This window comes from Heterodontus francisci, chromosome 23, assembly GCF_036365525.1.
Source record: "Heterodontus francisci isolate sHetFra1 chromosome 23, sHetFra1.hap1, whole genome shotgun sequence".
In the NCBI taxonomy this organism is placed as follows: Eukaryota; Metazoa; Chordata; class Chondrichthyes; order Heterodontiformes; family Heterodontidae; genus Heterodontus; species Heterodontus francisci.
The window spans coordinates 27,917,814-27,938,349 of record NC_090393.1 but is presented as its reverse complement, the minus strand read 5'-3'; the positions used below and the strand labels follow the sequence as shown (position 1 = coordinate 27,938,349).

Below are 20,536 nucleotides of genomic sequence, written 5' to 3'. Positions count from 1 at the left end.
CTTCTATAGATATGTGAAGAGAGGATGATTAGTGAAGACAAATGTGGTCCCTTACAGTCAGAAACGGGGGAATTTATAATGGGTAACAAAGAAATGGCAGACCAATTAAATACATACTTTTGTTCTGTCTTCACAAAGGAGGACACAAATTACCTCCCAGAAATGTTGGGGAACATAGGGTCTAGTGAGAAGGAGGAACTGTATGAAATCAGTATTAATTGGGAAATGGTGTTGGGGAAATTGATGGAGTTGAAGGCTGATAAATCCCCAGGGCCTGATAATCTACATCCCAGAGTACTTAAGGAAGTGGCCCTTGAAATAGTAGATGCATTGCTCGTCAGTTTTCAATATTCTGTAGACTCTGGAACAGTTCCAATGGATTGGAGGGTAACTAATGTAACCCCACTATTTAAAAAAGGAGGCAGAGAGAAAACAGGGAATTATAGACCAGTTAGCCTGACAGTTTGAAGGCAAAAACAGAAAGGCAGATTATTATCTAAACGGCTATAAACTGAGAGAGGGGAATATGCAACGAGGCCTGAGTGTTCTCGTACACCAGTTGCTGAAGGTAAAACAGGCAGTAAAAAAGGCAAATGGTATGTTGGCCTTCATAGCGAGAGGATTCGAGTACAGGAGCAAGGATGTCTTGCTGCAATTATACAAGGCCTTGGTGAAACCACATCTGGAGTATTGTGTGCAGTTTTGGTCTCCTTGTCTGAGGAAGGATGTTCTTGCTATGGAGGGAGTGCAGCGAAGGTTCACCAGACTGATTCCTGGGATGGTAGGACTGACGTATGAAGAGAGATTGAGTCGATTAGGCTTGTATTCGCTAGAGTTTAGAAGAATGTGAGGGGATCTCATAGAAACCTACAAAATTCTAACAGGACTGGACAGACTAGATGCAGGAAGGATGTTCCCGATGGCGGGGCACTCCAGGACCAGGGGTCACAATCTAAGGATAAGAGGTAAGCCATTTAGGACTGTGATGAGGAGGGATTTCTTCACCCAGAGAGTGGTGAACCTGTGAAATTGTCTACCACTGAAAGCAATTGAGGCCAAATCATTAAATATATTCAAGAAAGAGTTAGATATAGTTCTTAGGGCTAAAGGAATGAAGGGATACAGGGAGAAAGTGGGAACAGGGTACTGAGTTTGGACGATCAGCCATGATAGTTTTGAATGGCGGTGCAGGCTCAAAGGGCTGAATGGCCTACTCCTGCTCCTATTTTCTCTGAGCTGTAAGTTTGCTCACAAGTCTATTGTGTGGCACTGTATCAAATGCCTTTTGAAAGTCCATGTACACCACATCAACTGCAGTGCCCTCATCAACCCTCCTCAAACAACTCCAGCAAGTTAGCTAAACATGATTTTCCCTTAAGAAATCCATGCTGGCTTTCCTTAATTAACCTGTGTTTGTCCATGTGACTATTAATGTTGTCCCAAATTATTTTTTCTAGAAGTTGCCCCATCACCAAAATTAAACTGACTGGTCCGTAGTTGCTGGGCTTATCTTTAACCTTTTTCGAACAAGGGTATAACGTTTGCAATTCTCCAGTCCTCTGGCAGTGTCCCAAGTCTAAGTAAGACTGAAAAATTATGGCCAGTGCTTCTGCGATTTCCACTCTCACTTCCCTCAGTATCCTTGGATGCATCTCATCTGGTCCTGGTGTTTTATCCACTTTAAGTAAAGACAGCCTATCTAATACATCCTCTTTATCAATTTTAAACCCTTCTAGTGTCTGAATTACTTTCTCTTTCACCATTGCCTGGGTTGCTTCTTCTTCCTTGGTAAAGAGAGATGCAAAGTATTAATTTAATACACCAGCTATGCCCTCTGCCTCCATGTTAAATCCTCTTTCTGGTCCCTAAACGGCCCCACTCCTCCATTTACCACCCTTTTACTATTTATATGTCGATAGAAAACTTTGGGATTCCCTTTAAGGTTAGCAGCCAGTCTCTTTTCATGCTCTCTTTGTTTCTCTTATTTGCTTTTTCAGTCCGCTCTGGACCTTCTACGTTCAGCCTGGTTCTCAATTGTATTTTCTACCTGGCATCTGTCATAAGCACACTTTTGCTTCTTTATCTTAATCTCTACCTCTTTTGTCAACCAGGGAGCTCTGGATTTGTTTGCTCTACCTTTCCCCTTCGAGGGAACGTGCTTGACTGTGCCCGAACTATCTCTCCTTTGAAGGTAGCCCATTGTTCAGCTACTGGTTTTCCTGCCAACCTTTGACTCCAGTTTTTTCGCCTCATCTCCATTTGTGCTGTTTCATTTGAATATCCCACCCTATTATCTCTACCACCATCACTGGGACTACCTACTTCCACCTCCGTAACATTATCTATCTCTATCCCTACCTCAGCTCATCTGTTTCTCCAATTCTGGCCTCTTGTGCATCCCCAGTTTTCTTTGCCCCACCATTGGTAGCTGTGCCTTCAGGTGCCTAGGCCCTAAGCTTGGGAATTCCTTCCCTAAACCTCTCTACCTTTCGTCCTCTTAAGATGCTCCTCAAACCTGCCTCTGAACAAATTTCTGGTCCCTGTCCAAATATCTCCTTATAAGATTGGTGTCAAATTTTGTTCGATAATGCCTCTGTGAAGCGTTTGGCTCTAATTTCCTGCTTTATGATGCTCCTTAAAATCACCTCTGACCAAGCTTTTGGTCACCTGTCCTAATATCTCTTGCTGACCCTCAGCATCAAATTTTGTTTGATCGCTCCTGTGAAGTGCCTTGCAATGCATTATTTCTTTAAAAATGCTGTATAAATGCAGGTTTCTGTCATAGAACGACGACCAGCACCTCAAGTGTATGAGAGCACCATCTTCTCCAAGTCACACACCATCCTGATTTGGACATGTATGGCTGTTTCTTCATTGCTAGATCAAAATCCTGGAACTGCGTACCTAACATGGGGTTACCTTCACCACAAGGACCGTCGCAGTTTGAGAAGGTGCTCACCACCACCTTCACCAGGGAAAATAGGGATGGGCAATAAATAGTGGTTTGGTTAGCAATGCCCACATCCCCAGAATAAATTTATTGAAAAAAAAAAGTTTAGGTCAGATGTCAAAAAGTATTTCTTTACACAGAGTGACTGACAGCTGGAGCAATGCCAGGAAGAGTGCTTGAAACCAGGACATTTGGATCATTTTTTAAAAATTGCCAGTTGCTATAATAGAAAAGCAGTTGAAATGGTGTACTGAAAGGATGAGGTCAAATAGGCTGAAAGGACTTCTTCATCCAAGCCAATCTTGAAGGAATGCTACAAAACTGCAGAAAGACAGAAACAAGTAAACCGTTCGAGATAGGAAAAAAAGCACCTGTCGAAACACCTTTGCTGTGGAATTGCTCTGATCTAACATTTGTTCTTCCCCAGCTCAGAACTGCCTCTTCCTCCTGTAAGGGGATATTGATAGCCTATTAATAGATGGGGGGGGGGGGGGGGCAATTTTTCCAGCTCCTTGGAGGTGGTTGGATGGAAAATGGTAAAAAGATGCATCGGGCTGGCTCCCCGATGTGTTCCTGCCTCCTCGCAATTTTACTGGAGGCAGCTTCAGAACAGAGACGGCAACCTGCCCAGCAGCAGGAAGCCAATTAAGGTAATTATGGAGGCAATTTGTGGGCATTTTTGGAAGGCTATGGAATTTTGCCAGCAGCGCATGAGACCTCTACTGTGTCTGCAGCTTGTCCACCTACAAGTGGCGAGAGTAGAGTAGGAGGTCGCAGCGCCTTGAGATTCATACACAGTGGTCACTTTAAAGGACAAAAGTGACAATCCTCAGGATATCTGCAGGCAATTGTTTGCTTGTCACCTGCAGACAGATCCACTGTATAGTGCTGGGCTTGAGGTATTGATTGCTGGTCCCATCAGCAATATGGTGACTTCATCTTGTACCGCCCTCTCCTCCATTTACCTCTGCAGTATACAGCATTCACAGTTGGTCTGCCAGCCTCCTTTCACCTCTGGTGTTCTTGTTGGTCCTCCCGCGTCCTCAGGCCACCCACTTGCCTCTAATTGGATGGTACTCCTGGAGGTGGCTTCTTAATTGGGCATGATCTTTCCAGAGGAGCCCAAAGTCTCGCCACACGCACGTCCAGGTTTGCAATCCAGAAATCGTCCTGATATGTGGCTCGTGAATCGAATGGGAAAATTAAGCCCATGATGTCCAATCAAAGATGTCTATTGGGTAGCTGATGAAAGATTACCCCATCTCTTAGATAATGCAGACTATACTTGAGGATAAAAAAATTTAAATAAGCCTATTAACAATACTGCAAAACTCCTTAAATCAGAATAAGTGATGCTGCTTAAAGATTAAGATGAAAATCATTTTAATAAACTCCCAGTGTTTCACCAGATTCAAGAGGTAAATTAGAAATCTCAAAATTTGTTGTAATATGGAAATTGGAAAAGAGTTAATTGTGTTCTTTAATTCAAACTTCATGACCATTTGAGAAGCGGAATTGTACTTCTGCAATTTAAACAAAGCATCTGAATCTACTATAGTTTCAATAATACTCTGACTCTGTGTTTTTTGAATAACTATATAAAGTTCAACATTGTGGGTCTGCAGAATTTTTTGCTGTTTGAAAGCACGTCTGCATTTTAACCTGAAAAAGTGCCAGGCCTGGAAAAGTTAAACAATGTTAAATTACTCATTTTAAATCCAGCAAAAAGTCTGGATACCTTATTGTTGAACCTCCATTTTCTTATGAAATTTAAATCCAAATAATACAGCTCATGTACAGGAAGATCAGATGAAAATGTGAAGTAAATGTATCATGATCTATGCCAGTTTGACTTTGCTTATAATCCAGTGGGAATCAAAGCTACTATTGTGTTTATCCTTTTTCAGTTAAAATAACCCAAGTCAAATTGAGCGCTGCCAAACATACTGAAAACACTGCCTGCATTGCTGGAAATGATTACAATTGTACTATTTCCTGCTTCTCTGTACTTTGAGAGCTGGGCCATAGAGTTCCTAATTAAGCTTCCTCAAAGGAAAGCTGTACAGAAATTATGTCCGGCTACTCGTGCTGATAAGCATAGTGTGGCCTTTTTCTAAAAGATTGATGAGGATTTAGGTTGTTGTAGACAATATTAAATTTTTTTTCCAAATTCCAGAATAAGTGAGGATTACACAATGGTTTTAACATAAATGCTTTAGCAGATTTGGACCAAACTGAATACTTGTCCCCTCTTGGCCACTAGATTGCTCTAGAAGATGAACATGCTCTGAACTGCCCCCTCTGAATATCTATAAAGCACAACATCTGTCTTTTGAATGGGACAGTAGACCAAGGCCTCTTCTGACCTCTAAGGTCGACATAAAAGATGCCATGGCAATATTAGGAGAGGGGAGGTATAGTTTGCCCAATGTCCTGACCAACATTTATTCCTCAACCAAGATTATTAAAAACCAATTATTTGATCATTAATTGCATTACTGTTGTTGCACATAAATTGGCTACCACCTTTTAGTACATTGAAACAGTGGGCTGAATGGTTTACTCTTCCTCCTATTGATGTTCTTAACAGTAACTACACTTCAAAAGGCTGTGAAGAGCTTTAGAATGTCCTGAGACAGTGAACGGTGCTATATAAATGCAAATTATTTTTATTCATTCATTCTTTCCATGATCTCAATAATTGAGGTATTTGGATATATCACAAACAATATAATTTTCTTATTCAAAAGCAAAATACTGTGGATGCTGGAAATCTGAAACAAAAACAGAAAATGCTGAAGTGAATGCTGAAATGCAGAAGTTCTGATGAAAGGTCATCGACCTGATATGTTAACTCTGCTTTTCTCTCCACAGATGTTGCCTGACCTGCTGAGTATTTCCATAATTTTCTTATTCTTTGTTTCTTCCAAATCTTAGACATATTAAAGCCATGAGTGTGCCAGATTGAGTTGTCTAAAGCAGTCTAGGCCAATATCAAACTGTTACCACAATGTAATTTAAAACGCATCAAACTTAATGAGTAAAGTTCTCCAATTAAACTCTTGATTCCATACAATTTTTGTTAGCTTAAGATTGTTTTGGTGCCAATAAACAATTCTTTTCTAACATATCTAGCCCTAGCCAGTAAAATGTTCCAGTTATCCAATTATTACTGCTGACTAAACACTATTGAAAGCATATGCACTGATCCAAATTGGAAGCAACCTGTGTGGCAAGTTTCTTAACATTAGTGAGAGGGATTAAAACTAACTCAACTGTGCTCTTAGGAATTGGATCTATTAAATGGCAATAATACCACCTTGTATATTTTCTGCTGACCTAATTGTTCAGAGTTATTAATATACTTAAAAATCTAATAGGCACTAACTGCAAGAACACCCAGTGATTTAACTGCAAAAAATGAAAATCTGACTGTTGTTTTTGTTTAAAGTAGATCAGTTGTAGTGCCAGCTAACAATCATAATTATGAGCCTAAACTACAAACACAAATTTCCTATTAGAAAATATGCAATTTTAAATAAGCACTGAATAGTCCATCTAAAGTAATGTTTCCAATGACAGAATGCCTATTAACTGTTTTGCACTGTCGTAATTGTGGCTTATTAGCTGACCTTTCTAGACCATATCCGTTTTCAAAACCTAAACTTTGTCTAATCAAAGGAGGGCAATTCTGGTGGATGTCCCAGAAGTCATAAATATATGCACAAAAAAGGAAAGAAGATGGCTTGTGGTACTGCGTATGTGTATAACTGCGCTGCAGTAAACTGGCAGGAAGATGGCTGGTTCTGAGTATGTGTGAATAACTGTACTACAGCAGCCTGGCAGAAGATGGCTGATATTGTGAATGTGTTTAACCACTGCAGCAAACTGGTAGGAAGATAGCTGGTACTGTCTATGTTTAACTGTGCTGCAGCAAACTGGAACGTGTAAAAGTTAAACTTTTGCTGACAGTAATTGAGCTATGAAGTTTAATTTCTCTGCTTAGTAGAAGCAGATGCCTGCATTTTATGTTTAAAATGAGTCTCCAAGCTAACAGCATGGTTTATAAATTCTGGCAACTAATGGGGCCTTTGTGGTTCTTATCTGACACCTCACAGTTTCTATTGAACGAGACAGCATTTCGAGACCACTTTCAACATAAAGGCAAGAACTTCCAACTGCCATCAAACTTATTACATTTTTAAAAGTTGTACATATCATATGCAATCTTGATATAAACACATTCCTAGCAATGTTCTGATAATTATACCTGGGAATGAGTTATAAGAGCAACATAATCAGGAGCGTTATAGGAAGTCATAAACTTAAGAAATGTCATCCAAGCCCTGCAATTATGTCATAGCCTTTGACTCACTACCAGGTATCCATTGTTTAAATAGTAATGGATGACTACTGTACCATACTGTACTGGGAATTTGAGGAGAAACAGGTCAATGTAAAATTGAGACCACAGCTTGCTTTCCTCAATTCTCCTGTACAGATGAAATATATTAATATTTGATAGCACTTACAGCTACTGTTGGGGTCACTGCCTTCAGTTTCTGGTCCTTTGCAGCTTTAAATCAGGCTAACACAGCAACCAAGAAAACTATGAATGAGACAATTGGCTGTTCTTGGTGTACTCAGTCAGGCTTGTCAATTCTGAGTTGAATTTAAGTTAACAGTGTTGAACTAGTAAGAGTAGGCATTTTAAAATACTGTGATTGAATTCGGATGGTCATTATACATTCAATCAACTATTAATCGTACTCTTAAGGCCTTGTACCCCCATTTTATTTTGGGATTATTGTGGACAGCAGGACTGAAATTGGTGGTAAGTTTTTAATGTAAATGTAGTAATGCTTTGGTGGATAGAGACAACAAGCACCACACACAGTGTGGCGGCACAGTGGCGCAGTGGTTAGCACCGCAGCCTCACAGCTCCAGGGACCCGGGTTCGATTCCGGGTACTGCCTGTGTGGAGTTTGCAAGTTCTCCCTGTGACTGCGTGGGTTTTCTCCGGGTGCTCCGGTTTCCTCCCACAAGCCAAAAGACTTGCAGGTTGATAGGTAAATTGGCCATTATAAATTGTCACTAGTATAGGTAGGTGGTAGGGGAATATAGGGACAGGTGGGGATGTTTGGTAGGAACATGGGATTAGTGTTCTTCTTCTTTTGGGCCTCCTTATCTCGAGAGACAATGGATACGCGCCTGGAGGTGGTCAGTGGTTTGTGAAGCAGCGCCTGGAGTGGCTATAAAGGCCAATTCTGGAGTGACAGGCTCTTCCACAGGTGCTGCAGAGAAATTTGTTTGTTGGGGCTGTTGCACAGTTGGCTCTCCCCTTGCGCCTCTGTCTTTTTTCCTGCCAACTACTAAGTCTCTTCGACTCGCCACAATTTAGCCCTGTCTTTATGGCTGCCCGCCAGCTCTGGCGAATGCTGGCAACTGACTCCCACGACTTGTGATCAATGTCACACGATTTCATGTCGCGTTTGCAGACGTCTTTATAACGGAGACATGGACGGCCGGTGGGTCTGATACCAGTGGCGAGCTCGCTGTACAATGTGTCTTTGGGGATCCTGCCATCTTCCATGCGGCTCACATGGCCAAGCCATCTCAAGCGCCGCTGACTCAGTAGTGTGTATAAGCTGGGGATGTTGGCCGCTTCAAGGACTTCTGTGTTGGAGATATAGTCCTGCCACCTGATGCCAAGTATTCTCCGAAGGCAGCGAAGATGGAATGAATTGAGACGTCGCTCTTGGCTGGCATACGTTGTCCAGGCCTCGCTGCCGTAGAGCAAGGTACTGAGGACACAGGCCTGATACACTCGGACTTTTGTGTTCCGTGTCAGTGCGCCATTTTCCCACACTCTCTTGGCCAGTCTGAACATAGCAGTGGAAGCCTTACCCATGCGCTTGTTGATTTCTGCATCTAGAGACAGGTTACTGGTGATAGTTGAGCCTAGGTAGGTGAACTCTTGAACCACTTCCAGAGCGTGGTCGCCAATATTGATGGATGGAGCATTTCTGACATCCTGCCCCATGATGTTCGTTTTCTTGAGGCTGATGGTTAGGCCAAATTCATTGCAGGCAGACGCAAACCTGTCGATGAGACTCTGCAGGCATTCTTCAGTGTGAGATGTTAATGCAGCATCGTCAGCAAAGAGGAGTTCTCTGATGAGGACTTTCCGTACTTTGGACTTCGCTCTTAGACGGGCAAGGTTGAACAACCTGCCCCCTGATCTTGTGTGGAGGAAAATTCCTTCTTCAGAGGATTTGAACGCATGTGAAAGCAGCAGGGAGAAGAAAATCCCAAAAAGTGTGGGTGCGAGAACACAGCCCTGTTTCACACCACTCAGGATAGGAAAGGGCTCTGATGAGGAGCCACCATGTTGAATTGTGCCTTTCATATTGTCATGGAATGAGGTGATGATACTTAGTAGCTTTGGTGGACATCCGATCTTTTCTAGTAGTCTGAAGAGACCACGTCTGCTGACGAGGTCAAAGGCTTTGGTGAGATCAATGAAAGCAATGTAGAGGGGCATCTGTTGTTCACGGCATTTCTCCTGTATCTGACGAAGGGAGAACAGCATGTCAATAGTCGATCTCTCTGCACGAAAGCCACACTGTGCCTCAGGGTAGACGCGCTCGGCCAGCTTCTGGAGCCTGTTCAGAGCGACTCGAGCAAAGACTTTCCCCACTATGCTGAGCAGGGAGATTCCACGGTAGTTGTTGCAGTCACCGCGGTCACCTTTGTTTTTATAGAGGGTGATGATGTTGGCATCGCGCATGTCCTGGGGTACTGCTCCCTCGTCCCAGCACAGGCATAGCAGTTCATGTAGTGCTGAGAGTATAGCAGGCTTGGCACTCTTGATTATTTCAGGGGTAATGCTGTCCTTCCCAGGGGCTTTTCCGCTGGCTAGGGAATCAATGGCATCACTGAGTTCCGATTTGGTTGGCTGTATGTCCAGCTCATCCATGACTGGTAGAGGCTGGGCTGCATTGAGGGCAGTCTCAGTGACAGCATTCTCCCTGGAGTACAGTTCTAGGTAGTGCTCAACCCAGCGGTCCATCTGTTTGCGTTGGTCAGTGATTATGTCCCCCGATTTAGATTTGAGGGGGGTGATCTTCTTGATGGTTGGCCCAAGAGCTCTCTTCATGCCATCATACATTCCTCTGATGTTTCCGGTGTCTGAGGCCAGCTGAATATGACTGCATAGGTGTTGCCAGTAGTCGTTTGCGCAACGCCTAGCTGTTCTTTGTGCAGTACTTCTGGCTGCTTTAAGTGCTGCGGATGTTAAATCGCTGGGGGCTTTCTTGTAGTTCAAAAGTGCAATGCGCTTAGCGGCTATGACAGGTTCCAGCTCTTCATTATGAGATTGAAACCAGTCTGCATTTCTCTTCGCACTTTTGCCGTAGGTGGTCAAAGCTGACTCATAGATGGCGTCTCTGATGTGGGCCCACTTGGTCTCAGCATCCCCTGTGGGAGTGTTTTGAAGGGCTGTTACAAGTGAATTTAGAAATTTTTGTAACAGCTGTGGGTGAGAAATTCTGCTCGTGTTGATGCGCGGGTGGCCCTTCTGCTTGGAATGATGCAACTTCTTTGGTCTGAGTCTAACCTTGCTGCACACCAGGGAGTGGTCGGTGTCGCAGTCCGCACTGTGGAAGCTGCGTGTGATTTGAACACTGTTTAAGGCGGCTCGCCTTGTGACAATGAGGTCTAGCTGGTGCCAACGACGTGATCTTGGGTGCCTCCATGAAACCTGGTGACAGGGTTTAGTGTGAAAGAACGAGTTGGTGATGCAGAGGTTATGATAGGTACACAACTCAAGCAGTCTCTGCCCGTTCTCATTCATCCTTCCAACGCCATAGCGCCCAAGGCAGGAGGGCCATGAGTCATGGTCGGCCCCAACCCTGGCATTAAAGTCCCCCAGCAGGAATAGGTGTTCGGTGTTGGGGATGCTGCTAATGATGTTATGGAGTTGTTCATAGAACTGGTCTTTAGCTTCAGGTGCGGAACAGAGTGTTGGAGCATAGATGCTGAGTAGGTGTACTGGACCAGAGGTGGTGAGCAGTCGGATGGACAGTATGCGTTCCGAGCCATTTGAGGGAGGCTCTATCATGCTGAGCAAGGAGTTTCTGATGGCGAAGCCCACTCCATGCTGTCTTGGTTCTTCAGGATCCCTGCCCTGCCAGAAGAAGGTGTAGTCTTGCTCTGCTAGAGAGCCACTCGCGGGGAGGCGAGTCTCCTGAAGTGCTGCAATGTCCACATTGAGTCTACTGAGCTCGTTGTTAATGATGGCGGTCTTCCGAGAATCGTTGATTTGTGTAAGGTCTTCCGACAGGCCAGGACACATAGTTAGGGATTAGTGTAGGATTAGTATAAATGGGTGGTTGATGTTCGGCACAGACTCGGTGGGCCGAAGGGCCTGTTTCAGTGCTGTATCTCTAATCTAATCTAATCTAAAACATCTTGGTGTTTTCCAGTTGTACATCCAGTTATTTTCTGCTTGCAGTATATCAACAGCCTGCAGAGGTGACAAATAAACATATCCCATGCCACACTGAGCTGTAAAGTGCTTCTGTTCTTCTCCTTGCAGGCACTTTAGTGCTTTCACCATGACACATCTGTTTACAGCTTTTTCCAACTATTAGCTAAAGTTCTACAGTGAGAAAAATGTATTTTTTTTTCCCGAAATAGCTACTGCTACTTGTTTTAATACTTTAGACTGTCATGTCACTACTTTTTCCCTCCACCATAATTGGAGAAGTGCTATACCAAGGTGAGTGGTAACAAAACTACTTTACTAACTGTTATGAAGGGATTGCCTACTGGGTCTGCTGGCAGCCATTTTGTCACTTTTCACCCTAACTGTTAAAACCACTTTGCAAATGGGGTGAGGTTGACCAGGTGAACTCACAATCTGTATGTTACTAAATATTATCTATAATCTCAAGTTGTTTTGACTATAAAATAACTCCCATTCCTTTGCTCCATCCTGCTATAATACTGTTATACAGCAGTTATGCTGCTGTTGCTACAAAATCACCCTGAGTACTGGTCCAAACTGGCAGCTCTATATTGCACAAGCACAGCAAAAGTTATGATGCAGCACCAGTTTCAAATGTGCAAGTGAAGCAGTACTCCTTGTACTGCACATGTTTTTCAGACTGAATTATCTGGACAGATCTTAGAAGCTTATAAACCATTGTTAACTATTTTCTGTTTTATTTATCTGTTCTCATTCAGTTCTTACCATTGTATTGATCTGATTTAAGTTCACTTTTTTCAGTTTTTTTGTGTTATGATTCTGTACTGTTGTGTCTCCACTTGCAGGGATTGTGCATGAAAAGCAAATTCCTTTCTCAAGTATACACATGACGATCCTGGATCTGAATCTTGGTAGTTAGACTGTTTTCTTTATAACTCTGAGACTTAGTGGTTTTGGAATGTGGTGAGCCTGTTCCATAGTAAGTGCTATCTTTGGGCAAGAGTTATCATGCCCAAAGATAGCAGGAAACTTCTGGAACACCTCTACCCTCCCTTCCTTCCAGAATGCCAAGGATCTTTACATTGTTCCAAGGGTTCCCATTCAGCAAGTTGTTGGGTTTGGAGCAAACTCTTGGGGCTGGATTTTCATTATGGAGGTGGGAAACAGGAACCGGATCTGGTTTTGGGTCAGAAACCTGCCTCCTGTGGCAAGCTGATTCAGATTACAGTTTTCAAATGGGTAAGCCCTTAATTGGTATGGAGACAGCTTGCCTGTCCTCTTAAAGACAGTGGGATTGAAAATGGCAGTGGGTCAGATCAAGTTTGGGGCTCATGTAGACTTCCACGGCAGCCATCACTCAGGCTTCTGGTTGTCCTGAGGGAGAGATCTGCCATTCACAGCACCTGAGGGAAGTGAGATGTCACAGCAGATCAGGAGCCCCTTGAGGGCAGACCCTTAATTCATCAATGCCCACCTGGATCTAATTCTGGAGGCCGTGATGGCGGGTAGTGGAAGATCCTCTTCCCAGAGGGTAGCAGGAGGCGGCCACCTTGTCATGCAGCAGGGGCACCGCTCTGTTTTCTGTTATCTCCTCCGCCCCCTCTTCCTCCTCCTGTCTTAGCTGCTGCTCCTCCATGATGAGCTGTCTCCTTCCACGGCCTCACTGTCCTCAAGGTTCACACCTCTCTGGAGGCCACCAGACTGACGGAGACCCTTGCAGGAGGGTATTGGAGGCTGCCACCCGACCGTTCCAGGCACTGGAATCGCTTCTTCAGAAACTCAACAGCCTGCTCAATGGTTGGCCTGCTGAGAAGGTAGCATTGGTTGTTTTTACCTCTGGTGCTCCCGTAGAGGGGCCAATAGCCGTCTCTTCAAAGGATTTCTCTTGTCCCCTTGGATCCATCCATGCACTTTCGGGGATGGAGTGAAGTACCAAAGCAGCCTGGACTGCTAGAGGATAAAGGAGTCACAACAGCTGCCAGGAAAGCGAGCGCACACATAGAGGAAGCTCTTGTTGTGGTTGCAGACCAGTTGGACATTGAGGCAGTGGAAGCCCTTCCTGTTGATGGATCTCGCTGGTCAGTCCTGAGTGCCTTGATGGTCAGATGGGCATAAGCGATGATGCGTTGCACCTGGGGGAATCCAGCAATGGAAGCTGAACCTTCTGTGCCTGCGCAGGCCCATCTGTGTCAAAGTAGGTATCCCTTGTCCTCCTGAAAATGGTATCTGTGACCTCCCTGATGGCATGATGAGCTGCTGACAGTGAGATGCCATCTGGGTCCACAGCTGACCCTGAAATGACCTGGTTGCACAGAAATTCAGGGCGATGTAGACCTTGACGGCTGCAGGTAAGGGACCGTCATTGATGCTGTGAAGCGTCAGATCATTGTGGATCAGAGCACACAGGACTGAGCCCATCTACCTGGATAGGCGCAGCCTCCTACGGCACTGACACTCTGTCATTTACAGGTAGCTGACTCCTGGGGGGTACTCCCAATGTCTAGGGAAGCAGCTTCCTCCCCTTGCAGTCTCCGATTGTGCTCCTCTGGCCACCTGCTGCCTAGGAGATTGCACCTGCCGCAGCTCATCCTGGCAGCTCTGTCCAATCTCAGGGTGGTCTGTTCCCATCGGAACTCCTTTAGTTGGGCCTTATACATTCACCAGGCCTTCCCCTACCAATGCCAGCTGCCGCTTCACTTCCCTCTCTGGTTTCCTGCCACTCTCCAGTGAGAAATGAACTCTTCCAGCTACAGCAGTAGCTACTCTGAGGCATATCTGAAGTAGCTGAGCTCTATTTGCTGCCTCTGCTTTATTTCATTCAGCCCTCCCCATAGCCCTAATGGCCTCCACACTGTTCATGTCTTCACAACCCTGTCGTATTCCCCCCCATGGTGTCTTCCCCATTCCCAGCCATTGAAAATTGTGCACTGCTACTGATATACCTGTTAATGAACTCAACAGGCATTTAATTGGAGGTGTGCACCCAACCCATTCCCTCCTTCACGGTGGCACTTCGAAAATAGCATCACGTTCTGGAGACAGCAGAAGGCAGTGCCGATCTCTAAGAACTCTATATTCAAATCACTCTCGCAGCCATTCCCATCCCCACCCCTACCCCCAGCAGCCTTTGAAAATCCAGCCCTTGATCTCTCTGCACAAGGACTTTGCTTTTCAGATCAATGAACCTCTTGGCTGTAAGACACACTGTTAATTGCCTTTGAGCAATTGAACTTATTTTCTTTTTGCTCCTTAATATTTTCTTAATTTCATGGGTCTTCAAAATGGAGATTATTGTTCTGGGAAACAAAATATCTTCAATCTGTTTGAATGTAGTTTAAATGGAACACTTAAATGGAACACAGGGTGAAGATCAAATTGACAGTTAGATTCCATGCTCCCAGAAAGAGAAGGGAAACATCAGACAGTGTTGCTCTCCTGATAACTATTTAGTAAGTCCAGTTGGATCTGCATGCAGGAGTTTGTGTATTTACGATAGTTATTGTGTATGATAAATAACCAATTAGGTGAGGAATCAACAGTTGAGGAACTGTAACCCCAGCACGAGTTTGGCAACTCTGGGAAGAGAGAAGAGAATACTGCTTCCCCTCAGAGAACACTGCAAAGTTAGGTGTAGCACACATCAGATGAAGGTCGAACTTTGCTCTACCATTCATCAACAATCTGCCATAATTACAACCTCAAAAGAGTATCCCCTATCCCATCAATGTGACAGTTCCATTTTCCATAGCAGTTGCTCTTTTGAATGAGTGTTCCAAATTATGGCCTGTGACGTCACACACTAGGAAGTGGATTGCAAGTTACCAGCCACTTCCCTTAAGATACTTACTGCAGGCAAAGAGGGGAAAGTTTAATTCTTTCAATCAGGATCCTTAAGTGAAAGCATGAGCATTCATGATTCATTGTGCTGCCCAATGTCTTAGTATTACTTGTCTCTGCTTGATTTTTTTTTTGAGAGTCAAGGCCCATAGTGCAGGACACCAACAAGGGTGAAAAGAGGAAGAATGATGAGGTAAATCATGAACTATTGATTAGGTGATACCAAGTTTCTGTTTTAATAGCTTGTAGATTGCAAGAAGAAGTAGAGACTGAGGGAAGTAAAGAGTTCCAGAGATCCTGGGAAAGGCTCAATAAGTAGGATACTGAATTTTGAATTCATATTAAGGATGAAGGAAGAGAGAGTATACTGGATGATGTATCAGCAGTTTAGGAGAATGAGAGAGTAAAGTTCAGAGCAACGCTGTAGTACTGATAAAATAGGTACACAAGAAAATTGTGACAAAGGAAGATTGGCTGGCAGCAAAAGATGAGAGAAGGATTGTCTTGATGACGGACATTTCATTATATTCTGCACAGGAGTTTGAGAGAAGTGTTGGAAGAGTCAGATTTGCCAACTTGCCCATTCCAGTTTCTTGTACTTTGCTAAGAGTGCTCTTTCATCATAATAAAAGTAAAATACTGCAGATGCTGGAAATCTGAAATAAAATCAAGAAATGCTGGAAATATTTAGCTGGTCTGGCAGCATCTGTGGAGAGAGAAGCAGAGTTAATGTTTCAGGTCAGTGACCCTTCATCAGAACTGACAAATACTCTATGCTATCTCTTCATTTCTGCTTAAAAGGCATATTGTTGAGAAATACAAAGTGCTGTATTGTCACTTTGTTAGCCTTCTGTATGGTTTTCTTTCTGCTAAACTGAAAAATACCTCATTCTTTGCTTGTTATTTTGGTTGCTGACATTCATCTTTCTATCACAAGAGAGGCAACAGAAAAGTCCTGTTATAAACTTTCCTTGAAACGTGCCCAATATTTGAATAGAGAATAATATTCAGTTCATTGGATATTTGAGGTCCATTAATAAAAAAGTTAAGTTGTGTGAACAGGTGATGGAGGTGATTTTACTAAATATCCCTGTACAACTCATCACAGTATTTAGTGGAAAATATTCAAATCAAAAACAGCCTCATACTTTTATTTCCTAGATTGCCCTGCATCTGTTCAGCAGAAGGATATGGGAGTACTTTTTTTTAAATCTATCATGCCTTCATGCTCTTCCATGTGAAAAAAGATGAATACAAAAACTATACACAATAAATTAGATACACATGCAATAGAGAGTTAGATGCCAGCTGTAATATCTTGCTTATGTAGTGAACATCTTTTTCATTAAATCAGTAAGCATAAATACATCACAGATTCTTCCCACTGTTGATAGAGATTGTGCCTCATACTGGAGAATAGAAGATCAACCAAACAATAATGATAAATGCATTGATCCCACATGAAGTCAAGAAGGTTTTACTGAAACTTTGAAACAATGTTCATATGACTGATCCTTTTTAATACAATACATTGTATTTTATAAAGTGCTTGTGAACTATTTACACGCAAGTAATTTTTACTTGCTTTGTTTTTTTTAATTAAGGTGATTGTTGTTGACAAAGGAAGGATAGTAGAATGTGGTACCCATAAGAACCTTTTAGAGAAAGGAGGAATCTACAAGAAATTAGTTCTCCACCAACTGACTGTCGGCTCAATAGAGTTTGGAGGTGATGATTTCCAGGGAGATGGCTCTTTGAATGGTACACAGACAGAAGATACCACAAACTCAGAGAAAGAATATTGGAGCAATGCAGGTATTGATGTGGGAGACCAATGAAATGGTTAAACTGTAGTGGACATACTGGGAAGCTTTGAATATGCCTTGTGTTGATGAATAAAAAGCAAATGGAATTGATGAGACGAGCACTATTTGTAACTGTAAACTTGCCTTTGAACATTTGTACCTCATTTGATTGCAAAATTACATGCATGCAGTTATTTATTTCTATCTTAAAACTAAAACATGGAAGCTTATCGTAAAATCTTTTAACTGTTAGATGTCTGAGCTAAGTGCATTCACATTAATGTATGCTCCTCCAGTGAAAAGTATTTCTGTGTCATATTTAATGCTCTTGTGTCAGCCACCTCATGCAATGTGCACCAGAATAGCATAAGAAACTTTACATTACTCCTAAGTGGAATTCTAATTTGCGCCAAATGGCTGATTGTAAATCGCTTCCTTGTTTGCTTTCTATTAAAATGCATGTATTGTAGTGCTAATTTAGGGATATTATGAATGAGAACTGAAACTAGGCCATGATCGCTACATTTGTTATCATTATCTCGATGTAATCTGGACAGGAACAAGGTAAAAGAGTGCTGCAAGCAGTTGTGCCATTGCGGTGATGCTCACCATTGGCTCCATTAAACTTGCAGGCAGTGCCCATAAGTTGCTGATAATTGCATTTTGTTTAGTAGGAAACTAGTCTTTTGTAAAATTTAAGAATTGGGGTAACCCTCCTAAAGAAATGTTGAAAACATCCAGTTTTTGTTTTGGTCTTTTTTTGCCAATTCTCTCCCTCCTCCTCCTCCTCCATTGAATCCTACCTGTCCACAGGCACTAGCCACCATCTGGTAGTTCAGATGCATGAGTTTTTACAGTGAGTGTCAGCAATCTACCCAACCATGAAAGGCATCACAGGTAAACTGATCCTGTCCACAATTCTAGGACAGATCACTGGATAGTGATAAACAGCAGAAGACCAACCGCTGCAAACAATTGTGCCAAACCTGAGGTCAATTGTAGCACTGCCATCACTCGCAGCAGAGATCAGCCAAATCTGTACATAACCAGGAACCAATCCACAAGCGACCTGAATCTGCACAACTCAGCTACTCAATCGAAAGGTTCACTGAACTACCTCTCATTTTCATTATAGTTTAGCTGTGTTTTTGTGTTACTGTTAGTCTTCCTAATGAAAAGCTGTTTGCGCGAATTAAAGAATTGGGTCAACTATTTAGAAAAGTAGATGAAAACTTAGCTTTTTTTATTTAATTAAATTACCTCTTTTAATTTAGTAGTAGATGTTGGAAAAATAAACCACAGCAATAATTTGCAATGAGTACGTGACATCTAAATGAGCTTTCATATTTATTTATATAATCTATCGGCACTGAATTGTCTTAAACAAGTTGCACTCCTTTGTGTTGAATCTTCCTCCTGATTGTATAGCAAAATTTGCCTGTTTCCATAGCTTTCTTAGCAAGAGTCATATAAATGGGAACAAATCTCACATCATGATAGGTGTCTGACATTGTCTTAATTTATATTTAAATCAAGAGAATTTTTTAAAAGTTAAATGGTGACCATTGCGTGTGATTATATAATGTACACTTTATATATCAAAATGCACAATTGTACTTGTTAATTCTATGTTGGTATGGTGCTAGTTTTAAATTTTAGTATTTGCAATTGGTAAACAAGTAACCATAGATCTGTAATAGTGAAACACGTACTGCATGTTCCAAATTTTCACTAATTATATAAAATGGCTGCAAAGTTATTTGAAAGTTTATAAGTTGTTGAATTTAATGGCAATAGAATTAAAAAGTTGTTTATCTCAAAATTAATACTATTCTTTCTGTTAACTATAAATAAAAAATTAATCTGACTTCTACATTTGAGGGAAATCGTTTAAATTTGTATTAAGACTCGTAAAGAAATGTGATACTGAAATAGTGTCTATTTTGAAGAAAGCAGTTATATACTAATTGTGTAAATGCGTCAGAAGATTGCATTTTTTTTTGTTTTATTACCTTGAGTGTGTTCTTGGCGTACATATTTAAAATGCACCTTATTTTAATCCTGTTTAGTGTTTTCACACCCATCCTCGCAATAGTGTAACTCTGATATCACCATCATAATCTCACAATATTTTGCTGCTTTTGCCTAGTCCTGATCTGCAGCTCTTATAACATCTTATAACAACCTTGTAACATCTACCTGCAAAAAGCTGAGCATCTCCCCTAAAAATGAAGGGAGGCCAATTGAAAGAAAGCTCATTGCCCTGGGAGGTACAGCTGGTAGTTTCTTTTATTTATATATATAACAAAATTTAAGTGTGCTAAATTTCTACTTTTTAACAGCAGTATTTTATGGATATACACTTAAGCTAAAAGAATGTATCTGGGGGTATCCAATTGTTACCTGCCTCTATGTGGGTTCCCTATTCATTGTCTTATACCTCCCCTCCCCATGTCGGGTAGTAGGAACTGGATGCATGTAATATTCAGGACATTTTGGATATTCCTCACCTCCCTAAATTCTCAGCCACTGCTTAAGTAAATACCTGCTTGGTGCAGTTGTCCGGGTCTATGGGAAAGGGGAGAGAGAAACTACAGGTATTTCTTATTCAATTAGGAAAATATACATTTTACTTGCAAGCAAATCCATTCTTGTGCATATCACAGTAAAATTTCTGCTTAAAAATCTTTGCATTGAGCAGTAGCATATTATTGGGTTTATTTCATAGGCAAGAGTGAGCTCTTATTTCAAGCAGTAATCCATTTACACTTGTAAAATAAATCTGGTAATACATTAATAACTAACCTTTATTTTCTAAGTTGCATTCCTCTGAACATTGTTTCTCTGTCAGAATATGCAGATTTTTCATTTTATTTATTCCTATGGTCCCCAATATACACAATGTTACACCTATTACTCATCAATAATGGCTGTTTCACTTGTGTGGTAACTTCGATGGATTACTGGTAATTGTTCACGAACCAGGAAATCGAGTACCTTGTGCATGAATTTTACAGCAGAGATAGACGCATAATTTTTTTAAATTTTGTGCTTGTACACAGGGACTCTTGTATGTACTAACTTAAATCAAAATCAACTCCAGACTGTATACAGCACTGTACATCATCCCTGATCATCAGTTCTTCAATATGTCTATATTCAGAAAAAACTGAATATTTAATTTGTGCAATATCTTATAAGCCCTATTTCTATCTTCTGAGTTTGTATTTTTAAGTTATTTTTCAGATGTAAGCTACTGTGACTGTCATTAATGTTTGTGCACTTAAAATGTTAACTGTACTCTGTTACAAAATAAATATCACTTTCAAATATGCCACTTCTGTGGTGATTATATGCAATAAATCACTAGTTAACTGTGGATGAGAAAGGCCTTTCACCCTATTTTAGCTCATCCGTGACAAATACTCAACAGTGTCTCCCATCACCGTTCAA

The 20,536-nt window shown here is 41.9% G+C and overlaps 1 protein-coding gene across 6 annotated transcripts in view; it reads left to right on the top strand.

Annotated features, from left to right (window-relative positions):
• Nucleotides 1-20,384, top strand: part of LOC137382665 (uncharacterized) — a 231,890-nt gene extending 211,506 nt beyond the window's left edge. For all 6 annotated transcript variants that reach the window (XM_068054903.1, XM_068054900.1, XM_068054902.1 and 3 more), the window contains 2 exons: nt 16,883-17,093; nt 17,897-20,384. In XM_068054903.1, coding sequence (XP_067911004.1) covers nt 16,883-17,093; nt 17,897-17,943 — 258 coding nt within the window. In that variant the 3' untranslated portion in view covers nt 17,944-20,384. The remainder of the gene's footprint in view (nt 1-16,882; nt 17,094-17,896) is intronic.
• Nucleotides 20,385-20,536: the final 152 nt, after the last annotated feature.